The 12,250-nt window shown below is 40.7% G+C and overlaps 1 protein-coding gene across 1 annotated transcript in view; it reads right to left on the bottom strand.

Moving 5' to 3' along the window:
- Positions 1-10,602: 10,602 nt before the first annotated feature.
- The window catches only part of u2surp (U2 snRNP-associated SURP domain containing), a 94,245-nt gene continuing 92,597 nt past the window's right edge, over positions 10,603-12,250 (bottom strand). The window contains exon 27 of the mRNA XM_055645678.1: positions 10,603-11,168. Coding sequence (XP_055501653.1) covers positions 11,030-11,168 — 139 coding nt within the window. The 3' untranslated portion in view covers positions 10,603-11,029. The remainder of the gene's footprint in view (positions 11,169-12,250) is intronic.

Here is a 12,250-nt window from a genome sequence, read left to right as displayed (position 1 = left end):
AGTGGCTGCCGCCTTACAGCCAATTTACTATGTCATATAGACTAATCGCAATGCTTTTCAGAAGAGATTTCCATACCTTAGACACTGAATTTTCTAATGCCTCTTCTTGCGGGTCACAGTTCTGTGGATACGAGGAATCTCCATTTCTTCATCCAGGTGGTTATTCATGCAAAACCAATGAACAATGTAGGCAGACTAATGAGGTTTTCATTCACAGAGCAATCTTCCAGACAGCACTAGATGGCAATTGCGGACAGAGATTCAGTTTCTCCACCCACTCTCCCTCCGCCACTCAATGAAGCTACACCAATGCAAGCTACATTTCCCTGATCACTGTGGCAGTCAAGAGCAGCGCAGAAAATACATTGACACATTTAACCATATAACATATAACAATTTACAGCACGGAAACAGGCCATCTCGACCATTCTAGTCCGTGCCGAACACATATTCTCCCCTAGTCCCATATACCTGCGCTCAGACCATAACCTTCCATTCCCTTCCCGTCCATATAACTATCCAATTTATTTTTAAATGATAAAAACGAACCTGCCTCCACCACCTTCACTGGAAGCTCATTCCACACAGCCACCACTCACTGAGTAAAGAAGTTCCCCCTCATGTTACCCCTAAACTTCAGTCCCTTAATTCTCAAGCCATGTCCCCTTGTTTGAATCTTCCCTACTCTCAGTGGGAAAAGCTTTTCCACGTCAACTCTGTCTATCCCTCTCATCATTTTAAAAACCTCTATCAAGTCCCCCCTTAACCTTCTGCACTCCAAAGAATAAAGCCCTAACTTGTTCAACCTTTCTCTGTAACTTAGTTGCTGAAACCCAGGCAACATTCTAGTAAATCTCCTCTGTACTCTCTCTAATTTGTTGACATCCTTCCTATAATTAGGCGACCAGAATTGTACACCATACTCCAGAATTGGCCTCACCAATGCCTTGTACAATTTTAACATTACATCCCAACTTCTATACTCAATGCTCTGATTTATAAAGGCCAGCACACCAAAAGCTTTCTTTACCACCCTATCTACATGAGATTCCACTTTCAGGGAACTGTGCAGTTATTCCCAGATCCCTCTGTTCACCTACATTCTTCAATTCCCTACCATTTACCATGTACATCCTATTTTGATTTGTCCTGCCAAGATGTAGCACCTCACACTTATCAGCATTAAACTCCATCTGCCATCTTTCAGCCCACTCTTCCAACTGGCATAAATCTCTCTGTAGACTTTGAAACTCTACTTCATTACCCGCAACCCCACCTATCTTAGTATCATCTGCATACTTGTTGACTTTTGATTTATGTGGCTCACTACAATGAATACAAGACAAGGTCATTCAGATATATGATATGTGAGTAGTCCAGCGCCATTACCAAATCCAACCAACTTCATTTGTCACTTATTGGTGGCATGTTTTCATGTTCAGTGATCATTTACCAACAGGAGATCTGTGCTTCCCATCAATCCCGAGTGAACTGGTGCATGTTTAAAAACAATATTTATTTATATTTAATTTTTTTAAGATTTTACCTCTGGACCAACATATTTAACTAATTCCTGAGAACCACAGACTACACGATTGCTTTGACAAAAAAAAAAGTTTTACAGACCTCTCAGACCCTGCAGACGATTGACTGCTCCACCACACACACCTTAAACATTTGCTCAAACTATTCAAAAATGTGTACATTCAGCACTGTCCAATCGTTTTAAAACCTAGTTATCCATACGGAAAGGAATTTCAAAACAAGAAGAAATGACATTTAAAAGCTAAAGTCCCAAGATTGGAAGAGACTTCCATTTGACTACATTTAAGTGCCACAATCTGCCACAAGCAATGATGGTTCAATTCTATAATGCCATCATAGAGTCTGTCCTCACCTTCTCCATCAAGATCTGGTTTGGCTCAGCCACAAAGCATGACATCTGGAGGCTGCAGCGAATCGTTCGATCAGCTGAGAAGGTTTTGGCTCAACCATCCCCCCATGACAAACTAGCGGCAATCTGCAGGGCTAGGCCCAAACGGGTAAAGCATGGAAGACCCTGGCCACAAACCCTTTGAAGCCACTTCTCTCTGCTTCAAAGATCACACAGCCAAGCCAGCCCACAAAAAAAACACCGCCCCCCCCCCCCCCCCCCCCCCCCCCCCCCCCCCCCCCCCCCCCCCCGCCCCGCCCCCCCCCCCCCCCCCCCCCCCCCCCCCCTTCCCCCCCCCCCCCCCCCCCCCCCCCCCCCCCCCCCCCCCCCCCCCCCCCCCCCCCCCCCCCCCCCCCCCCCCCCCCCCCCCCCCCCTCCCCCCCCCCCCCCCCCCCCCCCCCCCCCCCCCCCCCCACCCCCCTCCCCCCCCCCCCCCCCCCCCCCCCCCCCCACCCCACCCCCCCCCCCCCCCCCCCCCCCCCCCCCCCCCCCCCCCCCCCCCCCCCCCCCCCACCCCCCCCCCCCCCACCCCCCCCCGATTTTGAAATTTATCGACGAGCAAGGAGCCTTTCGACGACTCAATAAGACCAGTCTGTAGCCTCTCACCCTGGCCACAAACCCTTTAAGCATTCCCTCTGGATGATTTTCGGACTGTCAAAGCCGCCACAGCCAGACATAAAAACAACATTTATCGACGAGCAGTAGCTCTACTCAATAACCAAAAGTCTGTAGCCTCCTTTTGCTCTGGTATTTTATTTCATTCACATGTTTTATTCTTAATGTTTTAATGTTTAATGTTTTATTCTTAATTGTTTACTGTATGTTATGTTGTTAATTGCGAGCGGAGCACCAAGGCAAATTCCTCGTATGGCCAATAAACTTACTCATTCATTCATTCTTAATGTGAACCAGCTGCAATCCCTGTAAAGCTCATCATTTCTCAGCAGTATATCAAAGATGGCCAAACCCATAGAGCAAGCTGTCAGAGCAAAAGCTGTAATATATTCATATCTTGTGATTTTCTAATGTTACACATCTAAGCATCATCTGTATGTTAATCCTCAATCTCATTCTCACCTTTGTGGTAGATGTACTAGCCCAAGGGGGTTTCAGCAATGACACCAGAGTCCCTATGGTGGTGAGATCCCATCTTTACAGACATTGTCACCATGCTAGATTAAGATAGATTCACACAAATGCTCAAATCCAGGCAGCACTGAAATACAACACACTGTTATCAATGGAATTGTGTTCCAGCACAATCTGTAGCCTCTGGGGCCAGGATATCCATCATTGTACCAATGGCTTCAAGTAAGAGACCACAGTGTCGATCTAGAAAGGCACTCAGTTCATTGAGTTGATATTCATTTATGTTAGCCTTAAAATGACACAACATTAATAATGAAAACCCACAATCAAAACCGAGTAAAAAAATTTTACATGATTTTTCCATTCCACCACATTTGGCTCTATCAAAGTTGATATCGGCAAAATACAGTGCATTCAGAAAGTATTCAGACCCCTTCACGTTTTCCACATTTTGTTGTTACAGCCTTATTTTAAAACGGATTAAATTCATTTTTTTAAATCATCAATCTACACACAAGACCCCAGAATGAAGAAGCAAAAACAGGCGTTTAGAAATGTTTGCAAATTAATTAAAAAGAAATAAATGAAATATCACATTTACATAACTATTCAGACCCTTTGCTATGACCCTCAAAATTGAGCTTAGATTCATCCTGTTTCTATTGATTATCTTTGAGATGGTTCTACAACTTGATTGGAGTCCACCTGTGGTAAACTAAATAGATTGGCTATGAGGCACCTGTCTATATAAGGTCCCACAGTTGACTGCATGTCAGAGCAAAAACCAAGCCATGAAGACAAAGGAATTGTCCGTGGACCGCCGAGACAGGATTGTGTCGAGGCACAGATCTGGGGGAAGGGTATAAAACAATTTCTGCAGCATTGCAGGTCCCGAAGAGCACAGTGGCCTCCGTCATTCATAAATGGAAGAACTTTGGAACCACCAGGACTCTTCATAGAGCTGGCCGCCCGGCCAAACTGAGCAATTGGGGGAGAAGGGCCTTGGTCAGGGAGGTGACCAAGAACCCGATGCTCACTCTGACAGAGCTCCGGAGTTCCTTTGTGAAGATGGGAGAACCTTCCAGAAGGACAACTATATCTGCAGCACTCCACCAACCAGGCCTTTATGGTAGTGGCCAGATGGAAGCTACTCCTTAGTAAAAGGCACATGACATCCCGCTTGGAGTTTGCCAAACGGCACCTAAAGGACTTAAAGACCATGAGAAACAAGATTCTCTGGTCTGATGAAGCCAAGATTGAACTCTTTGACCTGAATGCCAAGCGTCACGTCTGGAGGAAACCAGGCATCGCTCATCACCTGGCCAATACCATACCTACGGTGAAGCAAGGTGGTGGCAGCCTCATGCTGTGGGGATGTTTTTCAGTGGCAGGAACTGGGAGACTAGTCAGGACAGAGGGAAAGATGAACGGAGCAAAGTACAGAGAGATCCTTGATGAAAACCTGCTCCAGAACGTTCTGGACCTCAGACTGGGGCAGAGGTTCACTTTCCAACAGGACAACGACCCTAAGCACACAGCCAAGACAATGCAGGAATGGCTTTGTGACAAGTCTGTGAATGTCCTTGAGTGTCCCAGGCAAAGCCCGGACTTGATCCCGATCAAACATCTCTGGAGGGACCTAAAAATAGCTGTGCATCAACGCTCCCCATACAACCTGACAGAGCTTGAGAAAATCTGCAGAGAATGGGAGAAATTACCCAAATACAGGTGTGCCATGCTTGTAGCGTCATACCCAAGAAGACTTGAGGCTGTAATCGCTGCCAAAGGTGCCTCAAAGTACTAAGTAAAAGGACTGAATACTTATGTAAATGTGATATTTCAGTTATTTCTTTTTAATTACTTTGCAAAAATTTCTAAACACCTGTTTTCACTTTTTATTATGGAGTATTGTGTGTAGATTGATGATTTAAAATATATAATTCAATCCGTTTTAGAATAATGCTGTAACGTAACAAAAAGTGGAAAAAGTGAAGTGGTCTGAATACTTTCTGAATGCACTGTAGGTGAGTGAATGAACAACGGACCGATCCCATTACAAACAAATGGGTGTATAAATTGTAGGGGCAGTTATTGCATTATGTGTGGTCCTTTCTCTTCACCCTAACGTTTGGTTAAAAAAAACAAAAAACTTTCAAATAACCGGCCTGAATTATCATAGTGGTAAAAAAATGTTTTAATTGCCAGTGTGTGAAGAAATAAAAATCATAGCACCAAATTTAAGGTATCACATTTTCAAAATAGTTTAGAGATATAGACTCAATCCAATACATGCATATGATATATGCAATTGGTGCATATACTATACCTCCCTCACTATTGACAGAAAATAGAATACTAAAATTAGTTAAACTTTCAATTTGATTTGGTATTTTGCTAAATATTAACATAACATCAGGGGGAATGCTACCCAGGGAATATCTTAGGTTAAAAACCGTGCACCGCTACATAAAAAGGCCTTCCTCTTAGGTTTGCCCTTCCATAAAAGGGGAAACCTAAAACCTAGTGTTTCTCAAACATTTTGATTTATAAATTTAACAGATTAAAAATGTAAAACACCGGTTACTTTATAATACAACTATTTTTATTTGCAAAATCATCAAAAAAACTGCTCCACAAGTTGAAACAGCAAAGCAATTACATCCACAAAATATTCCATCTCAATAGAACTTAAGCTTGCTCGGAGGTGGGTTTTAGGGATTTTAATTGGTCCTGCGATGGGCACTATAGATAGCTTGGTGCCTCTTAGTTTGAGTTTAAATATTCTCTATGATTGTGTGGGTTTCCCTCTCCCAGTGCTCGTTTCTTCACACATCGTGAAGACACGCTGGTTCTTAATCGATTACTGAAATCACCCAGGTGTAACTGACTAGTGGGGCTGAGTTGATAGGCGTGTAGGAGAGAATGGGTTACAGGGAAATAGGCATGGAAGGAAATGGATCTGACAACTAGCACAGAACAGCTCCATTTGCTTCATCAAGTTTGTGACACAAAACAATGTGGATTTTTTGGAGGTAATTCCTGAGTTTATGCCCTAAAAGACTGAAGGCTCAACCATCAGTTATGGGATGAAGGGAGTGGGGAATGACCAAGCAGCCAAATATAGTAGTGCAACTGGAGGTTACATTAACTGAAACAAGAAAAGGAAAACATAAATGGTGTAACTAAAAGGATTAAAATTTTCCAATGAGGCATTGAAAAGCCAGACACAATCTAGGTACCCTTGCAGAGAATTGGTGGATTGGGAAGATGGGACAGTCAAGAATTTTAGATAGGATTGGGATGGGCCTAGAAACTATTGGAATTAAAGATTCACAGATGTACGATGTAGGGAATAATGTGAATAACTTAGTGCAAGATAAAGTCCAGTAAAGTCCAATCAAAGATAGTCCGAGGGTCTCCAATGAGGTAGATAGTAGCTCAGGATTGCTCTCTAGTTGTTGGTAGGATGGTTCAGTTGCCTCATAACAGCTGAATCGAGAGGAATTTCTATACTTTTTGCCCGATGGGCGAGAGAAGCGGGAGTCCTCGGGGTGCAAATCTTCCTTGATTATGCTGGTGGCCTTGCAGAGGCAGAGAGAGGTGTAAATGGAGTCAATGGAAGGGATGTTGGTTCATGTGATGGTCCGGGCTGCAGTCACAATTCTCTGCAATTTCTTTCCGTCTTGGATGGAACTGTTCCCAAACCATGCCGTGAAGTTCCCGATAAAATGCTTTCTACGGAACCACTGTAGAGGTTGGTGAGAGTTGATGGGGAATGCCGAATTTCCTAAACCTTCTGTGGAGGTAGAGGCATGGAGGCAAAGGGAATGTAATTCTCTACCATGTAGAAGCATCAAATTAATTAGAGTAAAACTGAGTGGAGCACCCAAAATTAACCAAGGCATGAGTCGTGACAAGAGTGCACTCAGCCCAATCAACCCTGCAAATAACTTATCACTAATATCTGACAATATGCCAAAATTGGGGAATTGTTTATAGGTTGGTCATATGAGAGCCTGACAGTCATACCAACAAAAAAAACCTTTAGGCCAATATCGCATTATTCAACTTTCCTAATTAGTGGCAAATGGTACACAGTTGGAAGAATAACAAAGTGTGCAGGGAACAAACATGAAAAACGTCATAATAGGCTCCTAACCACAAAATGAATCATTACGTCAGAAAACAGCAAGGATAACGACTTTTCTGTATTGATTTGAGTAAATTAGCACTGTACTCCAGATGAGGTCTTCAACATCCATAATGAAAAATGGAAATCTAATTGAAATCTCTTCACAATGCATTAATCTGATATTGCCAACATACACTTCCAGGAGCTCGTCGGGATTTCACATGATATTGAGAGCAATTAGCAGCAATGGTTTTTTTAAAGTATGATCTATAACTTCTTTTCCTGGCATCATCGTGAAGCCACACGATTTTAGTTCTATAAGAAATTCTAATGGGCAATCCAAGAACAAATTCATCGACAACTAATGAATCTCAACCAGATCAGACAAAGGCTCTGAGTTTTTGCTACATACAGTCATCAATGTAGTGGCTGATATGGGAAGCAGAACTATGAACTTTCCCAAACTCAATGAAAGCAGGCACCATCAGAGTAAAAGCCAATCTTGAAAACATTTAATTTCTTCAGCAGGAAATGTAAAAGGGGTAAAACATTTCATTCCCCCCCAGGCCCCCCCCCCCACCCCCCCCCCCCCCCCCCCCCCCCCCCCCCCCCCCCTATCACAGAAGCTTAATCAGACCACCCCCCCCCCCCCCCCCCAGGCCGCCACTATCACAGAAGCTTAACTGCAATTAAATCACTACATCTGAAGTGATAGAAAATCTGAATGCATTGGATAAAAAAGAAAATGGGTCCAGGCAACATCCCAGTTTGAATGTTAGAACCATCTGCTTCAGAATTAGTTGTGTTTCAGCCCAAGCTGTTCTGGTACAGCTACTATATGGGCACCCAGCCACCTATGAACAGCTGTTGTGATACCTAGTCTATAAGCATGACAATTCAACAGTTGCCCCATCGGTATTACCCAGAATCAGAAGTTGCTTTCATTCAAAATGTACCAATTACCTGCTCACTGATTCATCCAAGTGTACTTAACCCCAGACTTGACCTAAACACAGACAAATCATGCCCTCTAATGAAATAAAGTAAGGCAAGGTGAAAAAGGCATCATTGACAATGAGAAAATGAAAATTAAGACCATGGGGAAAATAGTTGAGGGGTTTAAGATGCAAGAGTGTGGGAACCAAAGCCAAACAAATTTAGTTTTTCAAAGGCAATGTCAGCCTCTGGTCATGGCTGCACGAGCCCATCCTGTGCCAATCCAATACCTCTATTTGGTCAGAAATGCTAATGCTCAATAATAATTGCAGAAATATTCTATTCCAATCTCAATTGCTCAGTAAAAAGCAATTGATAGCTGCATATGGCTTGATCCTGTCCTAGTAACACTCACTGACACAAATGCCAAGCAATCAAATATACCCCAGTACTGCCCAAGGATCACAGTAAATCAGGAACAAAAGAGGATTCACCATTTAAATACTGTAGTTTGAAGAGCAGTTCACAGCCCAAATATGCTATAGCATATTGGTGACATTTTCTGCCATCCTCAACTACATAGGTTAGGAATGTAATTAAATATTTACTAGGATGGACATGCAATTCCATAAATAGCAGAACACTCCAAAGTAATGCTTGGCTACCCATCTTCTACGTTTGAAAACATGGAGTTATTCCTGCACGAGTAAAACAAACTACAGCATTTCAGCTAAATATTTATTGCTGCAACTCACCAATATACTGTTGGAATGCACAGCAATAGGAACATACATTGGAATACTACCTGCAAACTTCCTTGCAGGTTGTCTTGAATTTGGAAACATCAATGGTCCTTCATTTATGCTCAAAAGCACTTCCAAGTACAACCATGTGTATATTCACGGTGAGAGACTCAGCAGCCTCTTCAAGAGCAATAGGAGGTAGACAATGAATATTGGCTTTGCCAAATTGATAGTCGTTTAACAAAATTAGATCATCAAACTATTTAAAGTCAGAGGGACAAACATTTTTCTCTTCCAAACCACTCTATACAAATGCTAATATTTATGCCAAATATCATAAATTAATTTCCCGACTTCAATTTCCTCAACTCCAATGGAGACAAATACAATTGGAAAAACAATTAACTTCAAATCCACTGTTATCCGATCTGAGTTGCAGCAGAACTGTTAGGTGGAGGACCAGGCATCACCACAGTTGATTATACCTGGCTGTATATATTTACTGTATTTGTGCACCTCCTGGTGGCAAACTAAAAGAAACTCCAAAAAGTCTGGGGACTAATAACCTAGCATGAACAACATGCTTTCAAATTCACTTTAATTTATCCAAACAACACAATGTGCAGTTAGATGTAGCTACTGTTTGTTAACAAACATCCTATGTTTGCTAACTAACTGCATAAATGTGCAATCAGAATCCTGCATGACCAGTTGGGTTTCTTCAAGTTACTAAACAAAGATTTGGAAATGTTCCGGTACAGGTTTCTCTCGTCTGCAGAAGGCTACATTTTGAAAGATGTAGAAACAATACAATTGATTAAAATGCGTCATGATTAAAATCTACATTTTTATTGCCTGCTTGTGATTACTTGGGTCTTAGGTCTGTAATCCAACTGTAACTCCTTAATAGTATTGTGGAAAATGTTAGGTGTCCTCTGGGAAGTTGACAATGATGAAAATGTGAACTATGGGGTAAACAAGATAAAGTTAGAATGTAATTACAATGGATTAACATCACAAGTTTCAGATGCAATGTGTGGTTCCAAGAACATATATTCAGCAAGTGTAGACCACTCAATCACCTGAAATACAAAATAAATACATTCTGCAAAATATTTTGACAAGAGTTTTGAGTATCATAATTCTTCATCTGGTTTCTGATATGCAAAGAAAGATTGCATTCAAAGAGGAATTTTGAGCTTTTACACAGTTCTAATTTAAAGAATATAATGATTGTTTGACACAATGAATTCACCACATTGTCTAAAGTGCTTAAAAATGTCAAAATCAGTAAAAAAAAAAACAAAAAACAAATACACAGCAGTTTTTTCAGCATGTTAAAAGGAAAACAGGAGTGAGGTTTTGCAGATGGTATCTGACGTGCTGCTTAGATACTGGTCATGTCGTGTTTCTGTTTCCAGTTCAGATACCCAGCATGTGGTGTTCAATCTTCCTTAAGTGTATGGCTTCTTGCCATTCATTATATAAAAAAAACATTTTTTCACGCAATACTGTGATTGCTTCTGTACAAGACGGTTACCACTACTGGTCTTCCCAACCAGAAGTGGTCAATGCAAAATGGAAAAGAGCATGTTAACAACTATAGAATTTTGACATATTGGAGTTTTAATTCATAGACGACTATTCTTGGAAAGGTGAAACATGGAAATCTATTCCAATGAAGTACCCCACTTCTGCGTCAATAGCGTTTTATGATGAAATGACCAAAAAACCTGCACGTTAAAATACCAAGAGTTGAATAGCTCAAACATTATTGCATTTACTTTATTATAAAACAAGAAATTATGTAACTTTCTGTACTGATTTTTATTCAACTCTCATTGAATGTTAAAAATTACAAAAGGATAACACTTCTGCTTCAGGCTTCCTCATACACCTCTGCAAATACAATACTGCTACTGCTGGTGGAAGAGACATACAAGGATCCTCATGAGAAATCTAACATAAAGGGGTCTGTCTTTACACAATCTACAAACAGGGACTTTAGGGGTTGATGAAGCCAAAGCACTATAGAAGTCAAATTCTTTCATATACAAAAAAGCACACAGATTGACTGGAGTTGAATATTCATAATGAATGTATGTGCATTCAAAAAAAAGCCAGGAATGATATTCCTCAGTTTGTTTCAGGCACGGGACAAAACCAAAATTACAGAAAAAGGTGATGGACAGTTCACTAGTGTTTGCTCTTCTTAGATTTCTTGTGTGATCGATGTGGAGATCTGGACTGGGATCTAGATTTTTTTGAAGATTTCCTGGGTGTCCTAGAACGAGATCTTTTGGACCTTTTTGGAGTCCTCGAGCCAGATCGGGATCTGCAAAAAATGGAAAAAAGTCACAAACTACATATAACACTTGTAATTAAAGCACGTTGAGTTATACAGATAGTTGTACAGCAGAGAAACAAGCCACACCAACTTTATGTCCACATACACTAATTGTATTTCCCCTCATTTTATCTTTTATCCTTCTTTATTTTTATCTTAGTCTTTTATCCTTCTGTACCAAGCCTATTTAACTGCCTGATCGAATTATTTTCAAAACAGAGATTGTATCTGACAGCACCACTTTCTCTTGAAATGAATTCTACACCCCAATCGATCAATCCTTTCCCCTCAAAAGCACTATTTTTTTTTTAAATTTCACTTCAAACCTTTGTCCTCTTATTTCCAATATCCCTACCACGGGGGGGGGGGGGGGGGGTATTTTACCCGAAAGGGTATTTTTCTTTCATTTCAGTTGCTACAACAGAATTATGAACTACACCCAAATATTTTTTTTAGATAGTTGCAACTTAGAGATTGTGTAAAATCACATACACAAGAATATAGAATTAGGGATCCAGAAATCCTTGATAAATTAATATCCTACATCTATAATATCCTTTTAGATATTGAGGTCCCATCGACAGAATTACACAGACAAGAATGGGAAAATGAATTGGCTCAACCCATAACGAAAGATATATGGGATGAAAGTTTACAACACATACATCAATGCTCGTTAAATGCCAGACACTCTTTAATACAATTCAAAGTACATCGATTGCACTACTCTAAAACAAAATTAAACAGAATTTTTCAAAATATCTCTCCTATTTGTGATAAATGTCAATGCTTAGAAGCTAATCTAACTCATAACTTTGTAAACTGCATAAAAATCAAAAGATTTTGGATAGATATTTCTAAAACTTTTTCTGAAGTTGTTAATATCCAATTGGATCCTGATCCAAAACTAATAATATTAGGAATATCAGAACAAAGTATAAAACTTACAATAAATCAAATTTTCTTGATTATAGTATAATAATTGGGAAAAAAATTAATACTAACATTTTGGAAAAATCCAACAACCCCCACAATTAAAATGTGGATTACGGAAATGTCTGAGACCTTAC

Source organism: Leucoraja erinacea, chromosome 14 (assembly GCF_028641065.1).
Source record: "Leucoraja erinacea ecotype New England chromosome 14, Leri_hhj_1, whole genome shotgun sequence".
Classification (NCBI taxonomy): domain Eukaryota; kingdom Metazoa; phylum Chordata; class Chondrichthyes; order Rajiformes; family Rajidae; genus Leucoraja; species Leucoraja erinaceus.
Note: the sequence above shows the minus strand (reverse complement) of the source record. Positions and strands in the feature narration are given on the sequence as shown.